The sequence below is a fragment of the Ranitomeya variabilis genome, chromosome 2 (assembly GCF_051348905.1).
Source record: "Ranitomeya variabilis isolate aRanVar5 chromosome 2, aRanVar5.hap1, whole genome shotgun sequence".
NCBI lineage: Eukaryota > Metazoa > Chordata > Amphibia > Anura > Dendrobatidae > Ranitomeya > Ranitomeya variabilis.
In genome coordinates, this window is record NC_135233.1 from 224,798,867 (window position 1) to 224,814,246 (window position 15,380).

General features: G+C 41.4%; 1 protein-coding gene and 1 long non-coding RNA gene across 8 annotated transcripts in view; one reads left to right on the top strand and one right to left on the bottom strand.

The window, feature by feature from the left end:
- The window catches only part of LOC143805040 (extracellular matrix protein 2-like), a 96,159-nt gene that overhangs the window by 54,538 nt on the left and 26,241 nt on the right, over positions 1-15,380 (top strand). For all 7 annotated transcript variants that reach the window (XM_077283785.1, XM_077283787.1, XM_077283788.1 and 4 more), the window contains 3 exons: positions 3,383-3,498; positions 4,738-4,870; positions 9,916-10,073. In XM_077283785.1, the coding sequence (XP_077139900.1) occupies positions 3,383-3,498; positions 4,738-4,870; positions 9,916-10,073 (407 nt within the window). The remainder of the gene's footprint in view (positions 1-3,382; positions 3,499-4,737; positions 4,871-9,915; positions 10,074-15,380) is intronic.
- Positions 1-15,380, bottom strand: part of LOC143805041 (uncharacterized) — a 55,318-nt gene that overhangs the window by 19,306 nt on the left and 20,632 nt on the right. The gene's annotated exons all lie outside the window — the stretch shown is intronic.

The following is a 15,380-nucleotide window of genomic DNA, read 5'->3' on the forward strand; positions in this document are numbered from 1 at the left end:
GATAATCTCCTGCTGATAAAACATTGATTGTATTGAAACTGCAGCCTAATAAGTGACACATGACAGGAATCAGGGTCTCTGCCTCTACATCATACTGCCCTCAGATTACATATCAAAAACCTGCTGCCAAATTCCTTTTAAGAAATGTCAAAAGACATTGGACATTTAGTATTAAAGACCCAGAACGATAAGGGCATTTGTACTCGACGTTCCTGAATTATTTATACGTGGTGTGCCATGCTTGGAAATATTAAATTTTTCCCGTCCCACTTTTTGCTATCTCCGAATCGACAAGAATTTGATTGAAACCAGTTGTTGCTCGTGTTTGTCCCTCGCCCATTTGGGTGCCATCTGCTGCCCAGATATTTATGGAGGTCCATTTTATATAGACGAGTCTTCTGGCTATTTATATTTTATGACATTATTTCTGTTCTTATTTTGATAAGGTGACAGAACAATTAAGGTGAAGATGGCCATGGTGACTTTTGATAGGACATTTCTCTTTTTTTTACGTGATCAGTAGACCTTTGTCTTCTCATTCGGGGAGATTTGTAATAAGTAAAACCTGTGAGTTTTCCATTTCGTGAATTGTTTTTGAAAGTCTTTTATTTGAGAAGCCAAGAAGGTTTTATTTGTCCTAACAATTTTCATGTGACTTCTACCATCTAAGGTCAGGGCACGGTCTCTCTCTTCATCTCCATGGTTTGCTTTCAAGTCCATCCAAACGTATGTACTCCTGTATCTTCCTCAGGGTCAAAGGAAATTGGACCCTTTCAGGACATTGCAGTAAATCCTTATACAGTCCATCCTGTTTTCATGGAGAAATCTTGTAACTGAAAAAAAAAATGATGTGCCAAGAATTTTCCATCAGATATGAACCCAGCAAAGAAGAAACTTGAAGCTACCAGGTCCCAGTCACCACTTACTATAAGGGTTACCAACCTGACTTTTTTATTTTTTAAAAGATAACTTATCCAAAAATTACAAAAAAGCCTTTTTTTTTTTTACTAGATCACTTATCCAAAAGTTACAAAAAAACGACTTTATTCTTTTTTTATGGATTGTCCAGGAATTTACGAATGCTCGGAAACCGTGCCTTTATAACACTTGCATCTTCCAGTGAAAGATCAGCCTTAGTAATTACACCCCTGGGGATTTAGATGAGAATAGTCATAATTGCACTATAGGATTTAAAACATAACCTTTGTTCTAATTTTTTTTTATTTCATAGATCAATAGTGCACATTAAAATTTAAAATATGGAACTTTGTAATTTGTTTCACTAGGGAAATCTGCTTTGTTTGCCTCCTCTTTTACTATAAACTGAATTTTAAAAGTTATAAATCTGTATTCAGTGAAGACAAACCTTCACATTACTGAGATAGGAGATGACAGTTGGTGCTTGTAAGATTCTATGGAGGGAGAAGGAGCTAAGGGCAGACACAGACATTCTACTGCAAGTTCCCCTGAAACAACAGTTACACTTTAAATCTATGGTATTAAAAAACTAAAATGTAACTGTCATTTCAGGAGAACTTGCAGCAGAATGTCTGTGTCTGCCTTTAGCTCCTCCTTTCTCCACTGAATCTTACAAGCACCAACTGTCATTTTATATCGCAGTCACAGGAAAGATGTCTTCAATGAATATGAAGTTTGCAGATTTTTACCTCTAAATTTACAGGAAAAGATCAGTCCAGGAACAGAATTAAACAGATTCATCTGATACGATGTATTACAAAGTTGCTTATTTTTTGTGTGTACTATTGATTTCTGAAATGAAAATTAAAACAACAGTGAGTCTTTAGGGCTTTTGGTGGCTCAGAAGGTAGCAGCACTTGTCCTCCAACATGGTTCCTAGGTGTTATCCACAAAAAATGTACAGATGAATATGGAGACGCTATTGTGACAACAGGAGAAGCAAACTGGAACCACTGGATCCGATGAAGCAGAGTGGAGATTATGGCCAAAGATGTAATAGAGCTGTAATGCACTGGTGGGCAGAGGAGACTCTGCAATGAGAAACCAGTGAAGTGGAGGGGAGTTATACAGGTGGTTTAACGCAGAGTTAGTTTGGAGACTTAGCAGGATTAACCCAGAACTGTGAAGCAAAGCTGAGGTGTACATAGAGTTTCCCAGCGAACTATCAGAGGTAGCAGAGCTCGGTTTGTCAAAGAGTTCAAAGCACAGCTAGCACAGAGTTGACTTAACAATATAGCAAAGTTGAGTTTGTCAAGTAGTACTAGGGATGCAAGAACAAGGAAGCAGTTCATAGTTCAGCTGCTTGAATACTCAGGCGGTGTCCCACCTACTGAGCCAGCCTTTAAAGCCGTGATGATAAAGGTGTGCATCGGGTTGCAATCCAGAGCGCTCAGAGACAGAGAGAGCTGACTGGAGGAGGAGGAAAAGGTAGCCCCTGATGCTGGATCCAGGAGAGGTGAGCAATACTAGGACTTTTTATCTAACCAAAGGGCACTACGAATAGGGACCTGGTACGTTCTTGTCATTTTTATAGATGTTTTGACTATACTGTAAATACTAGTAGCATTTCTACTGGGTTCATATACATGGGAATACAATGTGTATAGGTCAGTGTGTAACACTATACAGGAGATATTTCAATGAACGTCTTTACATTATGCCCCATTATAAACCATGTATTCCATACTTGACTTCTCTTTGATTCTACGGAGCCTGATTTGTATGTAAGAAGCATTGACTGTCTATTTAGCAATAACGTATAGTTGCCGACATTTCCTGAAACATCTGGGAGGTTCCCGGAAAAATTTTTTTTCCCAAACTCCCAGAAGAGTTGGAATACCTCCAGACTCCCAATAAAACCTTCAAAAAAACAGTGTAAAATATTAGCACAAAAGAATATCTCAAGAGCCCAACGGAATGAGGCGATTCCCCTCTGCAATATCATTGAAACTTATGATATTATGAAGAAATCTGGCAAAGAAATCCATGAAGGAATACGTAAAGGACATCATATATACAGATTTAGAGATGTAGACATTAGGATGTCTCGTGAACATGTGCCAGAATAATGAGCCAACAGCTGATTCAAATTATTTGTAGCATCCCAATGGATATGTCTTACATTGACTAATACATAGAAATATGAAAAATTTCATCAGGGCTGGCCTTAGGATGCTTAGTGCCATGCATAATACCTTCTATTAACACCCCCAATAATACAGTCACACAGTGTGCCTACATTTTCATAGGTTTCGGCACCAAATTTGAGATGCATAGAACAAGCTCTAGGTACCCAGGTCATCAAGGCCAGTTGCACACCCCTAAAGCCAATCAGGAATCCAAGGCAGTCCATGGCATAAACCATGTTATAGTGAATGGCTTTATTGTTATGTTTTTCCTACAGAAAATGAGATTTCCAAACTTCCAGCTAGGGCTTTTGCTGGTCTCCCAAATCTGGAGTGGTTGGACCTAAGTAAGAATAAACTGGACGACTCTGGCCTATCAAATGATGTCTTCAAGGTAAGAATTTTGGAGGCTTGGATTTACATTTACATGTTCTCTTACTGAACCAGACTGACATTTAAGACTTATGCAGTAGGATTTAAAGGATAGGCTGGGTACACCAACCAAGCTCCCCATTGAGGGATGACAATTTCAGAAGTCTGTAGGACAAGTGGATGATGTGTACATATGTTGACCTTAATGAAAGAAAATACGGTAGAGTCATCTCCTCTTGCCAGAAAGAGTAGTAGGGGATTCAATGATCAGGTAGGAGCAGGCTTCACATGCAAATTTTCGGTCCATGTAGCAGTTATCTCTGGGTATTCCACTGCTGGGTCCTTCACTATTTATTAGCATTAAGGTCTTGAGTACCTTATTCCTCTTCACAGCAGTACTTGACTTTTTCCATCATTTTCATAGACTAACAGTAGAGCACGTCCTCAGATCTTGCTCCACTTAAACTCCTTCCTCCTGTGAAGTTTTGGAACCCCTGATATAAGGGATCATACATTTATCAGATATCCTGTGGACAGCTGTTGAATATGTTTCGTGAGATAACTTCCGTATAGAAAGCACAAGGGTAAAAAATGGTTTCACTACAATTAGAAAGTAACCTAAGGGAAGTTGCTCCAGACTGTTACTATAAACATGTTCTCCACCTAGATTTACTTTTGGGTTGAACACTTAAGTTGATCCAAGTTGGACTGTTACTATAAAGAGGTTTTCCACCTAGCTTTACTTTTGGGCTTGACACTTGAGTCATATTTAACCATCTGGGTTTTTTTTTAGTGCATTGCCTAAAAACCACTGTCTTCCGTAGAGTTAAAAAGGGTATATATCCCGTGCACCGCTACATGTCCCTTGCAGACTCTGTACAACCCTCCACTCAGTTTTTCGATGTGTACACAGGTGTCAATAAAATATTTTTGAAGGAGATTACTCGGTGCCTTGAAGCTTTGGATTGTTCACGGTCTTCCGTGTAGTTGATCGGTAGGTGTGTACCAACCAGTCGATATGGCGATATGTTGAGGGCAAGGAAACCTAGCAGGGCTCAAACCAAGACTATCTCTATCTTTAACTGCCATGGTAGAAACACAGTTAGGTGGAGAACCCAATGTCTCATTTATCTAGATAGTCATGTGAACCTTCTGAGATTTCACTGGTGACAGTTCAATGGTTTTTTGTAACATATTATGGTCTTGAAATGACTTGGCAAAGAAACAATGGCAGAAATAATAATCAAATCCTGTATTTTAGAACTTGACAAAATTGAAACGACTTAATTTGGATGGAAACCGCCTGACCGTGTTGCCACTACTCCCAACATCTGTCCAAGAACTGAAAGTCAATGACAATAAACTTCTGGAACTGAACAGACACAGTTTCCGTGGTAAGGACTAAATTACTGGACTTTTTTTTCACAAATATGTAGTTTTTGGTACACGATAAAAAGGGGTCAAACCCCAAAACTGGTATTACCATAAGGCTTAAATAATAATCCTTGGTTGGGCTACACTTTATCATTTCATACTTTGTGTGGATATGCTTTAATGTGAGGTCCAAAGTTGTTTGGGGTCGATAATACTCAATATTAATCTGTTGGACGGTAATGTTAAGCTTTCAATGGTGATGATGCCAAGCAGCGTCTGGAAGGGAACTTGGACCCACTAAAGGATGTGGTTGTAGGGTTCTACCTTAGAGACACTGGATGAGTTTTCACCAAGTGTCCATAAACTTGACTGTTTTACACATACTATAGCACTGTACCAAACATCTTACAAACCACATTTGCTAATTTTCTTGAAGGGACGACAATTTTTATGAGTCCTCATAGTCTACGATCTCAATTATCAAATGTAATGAGTGGTATTCTATAACTCAATGTTTCATATTTTTGCACGTAGTCTTTAAAAATGGTAATTCAGCCCCCAGTGTTGGTGTAAGTAGCTGTTGGATCTAGTCTTGGCTGTGCCATTGCATCAGCTATATCCACAAGGAGTAAGGACAGATCCAGTCTGGTGTGGTTGCTCCAATTTGCTTTTGTCATAGGATTGGTCTTGCTACTGGGATGGTTGTACTCCACCAATAACGTCCCGAACTGACATGAACATTTTGGAAAGGGACCACTTTTATTTTCATATAAGACATTTCTATTTTATGCATCCCATGTTGGACTCCATAGGGTCTTGTATACCAATTTTTGAAAATGGTTCATGATGTAACCTTCACTACCTGCAGCCAACTCTACCAAATTACAAGCCTTATTGTCATGCCCTCAGCTGCAGGTCCGGTCTCTGCTGCGAAGGGAGACCGGCACCTTTCATGCAGCTCCACTGGTACTACTCACCCTGTCTGTGGCTCCAGACGATCAGCGGCTCCTATCTCTGCTAAGAACCTGCATGCTCTTGGCAGGTCTCCTGGAAATGCTCTTAGGAGGCGTGCCCCGCTTCCTGCACATACTTAAAACAGCAGAGCACCTGTTCTCTATTAAGGCTCTCTGTGCTATGATGCTCTGTGCATAAAAGGCATCCTTCCTTTATGGGAGGTGCCTGGGCAATGTGTTAATTCTATTGTTTGTGGCCTTCTCCTCAGGCCACACTCTGCTGTGCTCTGCAAAGTGTAGTTTGTTACTTTTGGTTTTCTAACCCCTCTGTTTCCTCAGTATCCTCCGCTGGCAGTTCCCTATTCTGGATCCTTCTGGACTCCTCGGTTTCCACTCCAGGCTGACTAAGCTGCTCCTCGCAGAACCATAGAGATATTGCTGCCGGCTGGATCAGCCTTTCCGAAACTACACAGAGCTTCCAGGATTCTCTTCACTGATAGAGCCTGAATTCCACCGTCTTGTTAATACGGTCTGTACAGGTCGTCCCTCTGGTCCGGGTACCGCGGCATTTAGGCCATCTGGTGTTGTGACGGGGGAATCCCTGTATAGGGGTACACCTTGCCCGGAGCTCCACTACGTGGTTCAGTGTTGTGGTCCAGAGGGTTCTTCTCTCAGGCACCTCTGTTTGTTTAAGCTTCATTTAAATAAATACCTTTGCTTTTTGGAAGCCATTCTCCTGTCTCTTGTGTACCGGGTATACAGCTACCACTGCTCCACCAGTGGTCTAGTGAGCCCACTATATTTCCCCACGCCCTGTGGGCGTAACACTTATTCTCTGGATCACTCTTTCTTGGGAGCATTGCATTGCTCCGTACTGGAGCTTTAGGAATCACAGTAAATTTTGCATCTCAATACTTTTAGCACTGTCTCTCTAATGTTGGGTGGTGTTCCCCTACATATCTGCCGGACTCGTTTGTAGACTTTATGCATCCTACTGCTACTGGAGTTATGTACTTGGATAATGACAAGTCACAGTACCATACAGTCTCTTTCTTTCCTTGACCACAATTCACCGCCAATCCTTCGCAACTTCTACTTCCCTCATCTGTCAGCCTGCACCTTGTCTGATGGACTCCGGCTCAACTGGGCCAATCTAGAGACTTCCTCTGGACACTTTTCACTAGCCACTGATGACCAATTGCCTATGTGTTGGCACATGTATTTACTAGGTGCCTCCAACATCACCACTAAAGAAAAAAAATACATTGAAGTACAGTGACTAAGTGAAACTCCAGATTGCCCAACAACGGTATCTGGTAAAATGACAGGACCGATCTACTCACCCATCCCAATCCATGTGTCCAGGTAAAATTATATTTATATGTAACCATAAACACATAGGGAAATAAGGAGAAAGAAAAATGTAGAAGATGCATCTACACAAGTACAGCGCAATAACTAGTTATCGTTACTTACTTACTGAACATCTCACAGCCTCTTGTCCAATTCTTACACCCGCAGCAACTGTATCCAACCCCTGACCTTCCAATTTTGGATGAAATAAACCTTTTACTGAATTTATAATAAACATTTTTTCCTATTTTTCCAAATAAAAATAAAATGTTGAGTTTTCTTTAATAAATTCTGTTGTTTTATTTTAGTTTTCTGGAGGCATAATCTCCTCGAGTTGCTGCTGGGATTGTGCAATGTTGCTTTGAGGTTTTCAGCCCATTTGTTACAGATCATGGTGGTTTATCAAGTGTTCATGTGACAATTTGTGTTTCTCGAGTCCGAGACGTTCTTGAAGATGCTCCAGGATGCCGTTTATAGTTGCTCTTTACACTTTGCAGATACTTGATGATTAAATACGCTTTGTAGAAGAATCCATTACACCATATATTGCCGTACATCCTCATATTGTTGTAGCATATGCTTCATGTCTTCTGGCACCACTTCTGAGACAGTCCCAGCGACGACTTGTGTGGGACTGTCAAATACAGAGGCTGAACGTCATGTCTATACAACATGATGAAGGGGCTGCAATGGTTTATTTACTAAAAGTACATTTTTTCATGCTAAGAAGCCTGGTTCCATGATCTCCAGAAAACCACTGTAACAGGCTCATTTGGTGGTCGCCTGGTAGCTCTAAATAGTGCTGCCACAAACAGCTACTCTGATTATCAGGTCCCAGGGGAGCAATATCTTTATCCTTTAACCCCTCTACAAGAAAGTAAATTTACACAGTAGCCCTTGGGTTGAGTCCTCGGAGTACCCTGGCTGACTGGTAGAGCGGGCTGGCAAGCATGGTCAGGTCGTCAGATAAGAACCAGGAGGATAGAGATACAGTAGGAACAGAATTGTCAGGCTAAAGATCAGTCACTACAACGGCCAAGGTAAAAAAAAAAAGAAAAAAAGAGGGAATCAAATGTATTGAGCAGGAGCTAAAAAACAGGACTGAACCAGGGCGAGTAAAACTATAACTGGCAACTCCCAGCAGACGTTTTAGTAGAGTCTGATGCTGTTCCATTGACCACAGCATGGAAATAAATACTTCAGCTAGGCAGCACACATTCACATTACCAGACTGGGTGCCACTACAGGTCCCATTCACAATAGTATCTGCAGCTGGACAAGGCATGGACTACCTGGTCCTGGCATCTCCTCCATCACCATCACCAGTCACAGAATGGAACATGGTGACACCTGGTGATGGAAGCTGGTGTCCCAGGAAAAGGTCCAGGTTGAGATGTGGCAAACACATGTCACATTTTAGAAATATTGCATGTTCCTTTTCCTGAGACTTTGTTCAAGCTTTAGTACGAGGACTGATAATCTCAGGATAAGTATTGACATAAACATCTCTGATCGAAGGAGTCTAAAAACTGTGACCACCATGATTACTAGAATTAAGTGTCAATGGTGACAGAAAAATACCATGTCACTCTGTCTATATCTGCCCTGCTTGAGTTTTTCCAGGTGACTGCTTGTTGGCCATTTATTATAATAGATGAACCATGCCACCTCTGAAGAAAGTAGAATAACAAGAGAGAAAGGGGAACAGGACTTTCCTTTTGGCATTGCCAGCTCTTTCTACTAATCAGTGGGGGTCACAGCATTAGGACTGATTAGACATTGGGCACATCTTTCCAATATGTTATCAAGGTCCATCCTTGAGACCCCTGTAATTGAGTTGATTACCATGAAATTAATTTTCTGTGTAGTACGGGAGTGGAAAAATAGAGGAGCAAGAAAATATTAGTAGCAGAGGTAATCTAATACCCGGGCAAAGGGACACATCAATAATGTACCTGTCATGCAGAGAGTAGGACAGACTAAGTGCAACACAAAGGGATAAGGGAAGAAGAAAGAAACACTAGGGGAGTGGAGACCTCTAGACAGATCTAACGTCACCCTGTCTGTCCTATCATCCCTATATAGGTTCCGCACCTATCGCTGAGCAGAATACCTAATCCCTGCCTTACCCTGGCAATAAGCCCTGCATCGGGGAGGACAGGATGAGCGCTAGTGAATCCTCACTACCGCTAAAGACAACTAGGATAGACAAACAAAACAAGGCAACACTTAGCTTGAGAAGACTCAGAGAGAAACACCAACGTCCTCCAAACTCCAAAAGGACGATAGCCAACTGCTACTGCTCCAAGCCTCAACAGGGAAATGCAAATAGAAAATAAGCAGGAAGTATACGAACATTCAGGTCCAGGTGTGGCCATTAGCACCGGGGGAGGTGGTCACTTGTCTGCAAAGTGAACCGCTGAGACCTTCTGCAGACCGATGCAGTGCAACGGTCTGCAGCCTCAGACACATCCATGACAGTACCAAAAACTAGTCCAGGTCAAACTAAGAAGTGTGAAAGGTTAAACAATTCAATTCTTTCCCAGGGTGGTTGTTATCAATATTCACATCATACAAAGAGACATGTCACCAGATATGGGAGGGGGTCTTTATTGACTATCCAAAAGTAGAAACTTCAGTTTTGTTTTAACTGTTAATAAAATCACAAGAAAATCATTAAATGAAAGAAAAAAGTTAGACATTTTTTTCAAGAACTGAAAGGTGTAATAATAATAATACTGTGTTTGTTCTTCCTTTAGGTCTAGGAAATTTGCTAAATCTTGAAATGGAGGGTAATGAATTTCATGATGGAAACGTTTCCCCTATGACCTTTAAGCCATTAAAGAAGCTGATATATTTACGCCTTAACCGTAATCACTTCCGCGCTATCCCATCAGGACTCCCGACCACCATTCAGGTACTGAAAGTCACTATGGAGGGTATACAGCAAAACTGTGAAATATTTCATATGCACTAGTACTTCTTTCCATGCTGTTATGTCTCGAGTATGAGGAGAAGCTAGCTACTTCCTTCCTCAATGAGGTCACCATTGAACTGCACTTCCTAGCTTTTTCCATATCTCTAGTCAAACATGACTTAGTTGACGGGAAATAGAGCACCGCCATATCTTAAGATAACTTATTTATTTATTTATCCCGAAACCCAGATTGGGGGAGAAGCTACCGTATGTACCTCCTCCCTCATTGAGGTCACCACTTGCACTTCCCATTAGTTTATGTGTCTCCACTAGAGTTTTATGGAAAGTGACCAGGCACATGAATAAGAAGTGGATGCTCTCATGTTGAGGATTAGTTCAGGATTTACAGAATATCAAATAAATGGCATTCTGTGGAAAGCCCTCTCCAGTTAGATCACTGATGAATGTGAGATGGGATTGGATTTCTTTGATGTGAGCCTCATCAGTTACCAGAACTGGAAACCACAATCCTCCATACCATCACCAGTAGAATCATAGGAAGAAGGCTTATGAATGAACAGTTGGCCACGAAAGCAGTGCGAGCTTTGATTTTTTTTCTCCTCTCCGGTGATACATCCACTGGAATAACCACATAACTATAGTGAATAAGTTTGACTAGAGTGAGCGATGAATTAGTCATGTGCCACCTCAGTTCTTTCCTGTGTGGTAGACCAAATGGACCAGGGCTTTGGCAAACTTTTGGTCTAGTTGAGTGTGCGTAAGTACTAGTGAGTATCATGGAATTAGTGCTTTGGCCACATACGATCCTCTGGTCTCTTTATGTAGGAGTGACTTCCAGGGGGTATCAGTGGATAAGTGCATTGGAAAAGGAAGATCTTTGGTCTCGGTGTGCAAGGTAACTACCAGTATGTATTAGTGTCTTGGCAATAGAAGATGGATTAGCACCTTACCATTGGAAGAATTTGGGTCTTGAAGAGTAGGGGTAACTACCAGAAAAAAAATCAGTGTCTTGACCATGAAAGATCTTTGGTCTAGATGTGTAGGGGTAAATGAATCAGTAGATAAGCACTTCAGCATTGGAAGACCTTTGGTTGATCTGTGTAGGGATAACTACCAGAGGATGTCAATGGATTAACGCTTTAGTAATAGAAGATCATTTGTCTAAGTGTGTAGGAGAAAAAACAGGGGCATCAATGGATCAGTGCCTTGGTAATTGAAGACATCAGGTCTAAAAGCCTCCATAAACAATTGATGAAAGATGGCCTAACCTGCCAATTTCTGTATACCTGGTTAACTATCTGATGTGTATGGGCCCCTCACGAGTTTCTCCCGGCCGATGAAGTCGAGGGAGAGAAGGATTGGGCAGTTGGAGTTTCAACTCCTGATCTTTTGTTTTCAGAGGAGGTAAGTCGCTGCCTAAAAGGTTTTCCCTGTTGGCCAAGCTGTTCACTCATGTGTATAAGGGACTTGATAGAGAACATTTGTACAACAGCTATCTTCTGTATGGTCAACTTAAGTGTGTTTGGTAAAAAAATAATTGGTTTCAGTGGATCAATGCCGTGGTCATGGTAGACCTTGGTCTAGGCATCTAGGGTAACTACCGTACGGGGACTTTTCGGTGCCATTGTAGGGCTTTGAAATATGGAGCTACCAATGGAATGTATCACAATATTTCACATTGGATTTTTACATAAAATTGGAAGTATACAGAGGTAAAGTAGGACCCTGTATCTCTTAAAATTGCATCCTTCATAATAAAGTCATACATTCCATCTATTGACTAGTGAATTCCTTTAATTTTGCATTACTCAGAATGGGACATTGCTGGATTATCCAGTTTATCAGATCTTTTTCAAATTTTACCTTTAAGAACTTTTCACCAACCCCCTAGTAGTAGAGTCGCTTTGCGCCACACTAGTAGTTAATCTTGTGTTTTCAGATTTCCTCTGGTTCCTTGCTCTCACACAGGGGGCTCTTTCACAGATTTGCTGTTTGTATAAAGACTTTGAAGCACCGTAGTATGGAAAGTGCAGGTTGTCAGCTCATTGCTCACCCTAAGCTCAGTCTGAGCAAATGCTCCACCTGGCTTCTCAATGTTTGTAAAGGGCTGTAGCCAGAATCGGGTAAATGACGTGGCGGTTTCCTTCTTTGGAGCTCACTTTTTTTATTCAGGTGGATCATACCAATGGGCAGGGTTTGAACTTTTTTTTAAGACTAATTGAGACTGACTTGGAAAATTGTTTGTTAAATCTCAAGTTGCCAAAAAGTCAAATAACACAAATAACAGGGGTGCGAAAATAGGTTTGGCTGAGAATAGGAGCTCTAGATTTGTCTGGACAGATGATACAGTACATTCACAGAGATATTCTCAATTAATTATATAATTATACGGCCAATACCATTGGGACCACAGACTCAGAGGTAAAGCTTAAATCTCCTGGGCCCCAATGCAAAATCTGTAGCTACCATATTCCAGTAATACTACTGGTGTCCCCTCATGTGGTAAAGGGGTCTTTGCCCCCCTCAGGCATGAGGGTCTTTCTATTTTTGTATGTGAAATTATAAAATATAAGTTTAAAATGTGTAAATACTACAGATTAAAGAATTGTTTTAATTCAAATTAGCCATCTTTGTCAAATTTTTCTACCCTTCACCCCTGTAGCTGGGTATCAGCTTCTGGGCCAAATCCTGACTGATGACCGCCCATTCTTGTCTAATCATAGCTTGGAGTTTATCACAATTTTTGTGTCTGTTTGTTGCAGATTGACCACAGATTCTTAATGGGATTGAGATCTGGAGAGTTTCCTGGCCATAGACCCAAAATATCAATGTTTTGTTGACAGAGTCACTTAGTTATCAACTTTTGCCCTGTGAGATGGTCTCCATCATGTTGAAAAAAGCAACATCACCACATTTCATTTGCATGGTTAGGAAAAATTGCTATTGGAAGTTGTTTAGATCCTATTCTTTATTCATGGCAGTAATGTTATGTAAATTGTGAGTGATCCCCCTCCATGGATGAGAAGCCACCGCACATGAAGGGTCTCAGGATGCTTGACTGGTGGCAGACACAGGACTCATGGTAGTGCTCACCAGTTCTTCTCCAGACAATCGTTCTTTCAGATGCCCCAAACAGTCTACAGAGGTTTTATCAGAGAGAATAACCGTTCTCTGCAGACCAATACCTGTACTTCCTGCAAAGTTATTTTCTTTGATCAAGCCCCTTCAGACCGTTTAGGACATCTGGAATATAATCTATCCATCTCATACGTATCTTTCTATTCAATATCTATCTGTCACAAGACTGTAGTTTGATATCCCAGGGCTAGGGGATCCTTCTCTATCCATAAAGCTATGGGTGCCCTAGCTATGCCTGCAACCCAGATTACTTCGGATGGTGAAGAAGCCGGGGCCACGTTCCTTGCTGAACTCCTAAATCAGCCCTTATCTGTCCTCTCCCTCACCCAGGGAAGTGAGGAGTTGTAGTGTATAAGAATACACAAACCAAATTAACAAGGGAAGATGTACAGGGATAAATGAAAATATCGATCATATAAATATGCACTCACAGACAACAGAAGGGAACACCAGTAAGTAAATGGAGGAAAAAAACAAATATGAGAGGATAAGGATATGCACCCAGAGAAATCATCAAGCAACAGTCTTCTGAACAACACTCTAAACGCGTCCTCAAACAACCAACACCTTCAACTCCAGAACCAGGCAGGAAGAAACTAACACTGGCAATGCCCAATTGCCAGAAGCGAGTGTATATAGCAGAGGGGAGTGGTCAGCACTGAACAGCTGAGACCATCGAAGCAGAAAAACCTCCACGATTTCTCAGCAGAACAAATTAACCCCTGCACTGCTGGCAGAAACCTGCACTGTTTAATATAATGGTGAAGTGTTTCTAATCCGTGCAGGAGTAGGAGAAATCAGACAGCGTGGTCTTTTGGACCCTCTTTGTTGCAGTAAACCCCTGACACTATCTATCCTTCTATCTATCTATCCATCTTTTTGATCAATCTTGTCCTTTTATTTGAGCATACTGTATAAATACTAAATGAATCCCACCTTGTGCCCGTTTCCCAGTGCAGATTTACGCTGCCGCCTGGTACATTTAGATGCTTAGGCCATTGTATGTGCCGCCCACCACATCATAAGCGACATGACCTTTTATAAATGATACCTATAGCAAGCACATATTCATAGTTTGGAGAAATGTGGGAATGTCATTCACATGCCGGTAATAAACATAATCATTATGACTTCCCCTGCAATAATGGCTGTGTGTAGGATCGCGCTCCATGACTCACTTCTTGTCTTTATCCTTTAAGTACCGTACTTCTAATTCCTTATTCTGTGCTAAAAAAAGGCTGAGGAGCCCACCACATGTCTCTGGGATGATGATTGACAGTGACTTTGATGGTAGGATGTTAGTGGGATTGTCCACCTTTGTTTTTATACGGTGCTATATTTAAAAGCCTTAAAGTGCAGGTCCACCAATCTTAAATTTGATGTTTTTTAATATTCTTAATGGAGGTCAGCGTCTTGTTTTTTTCATGCAGAAATTCAAATACCCTGCACAAACACCAGGCTATGTGCAGAATTCCGCAACTCCCTGCTGCGGGAAATACGCATGCAGAATTGACATGCGTTTTCCCGCTAAACACTAACGTTTTGCAAGCGTAATTAGCTTGCAGAATGCTAGCATTTTCCAAGTGATCTGTAGCATCGCTTGGAAAACTGATTGACAGGTTGGTCACACTTGTCAAACATAGTGTTTGACAAGTGCAACCAACTTTTTACTATTGATGCAGCCTATGCTGCATTCAGGAACACACAGACATTCTAGGGAGGAGCTGGAGGAACACACAAACATTCTAGGGAGGAGCTAGAGGAACACACAAACATTCTAGGGAGGAGCTAGAGGAACACACAGACATTCTAGGGAGGAGCTAGAGGAACACAAGGACATTCTAGGGAGGAGCTAGAGGAACACACAGACATTCTAGGGAGGTGCTAGAGGAACACACAGACATTCTAGGGAGGAGCTAGAGGAACACACAGACATTCTAGGGAGGAGCTAGAGGAACACACAGACATTCTAGGGAGGAGCTAGAGGAACACACAGACATCCTAGGGAGGAGCTAGAGGAACACACAAACATTCTAGGGAGGAGCTAGAGGAACACACAGACATTCTAGGGAGGAGCTATAGGAATACACAGACATTCTAGGGAGGAGCTAGAGGAACACACAGACATTCTAGGGAGGAGCTAGAGGA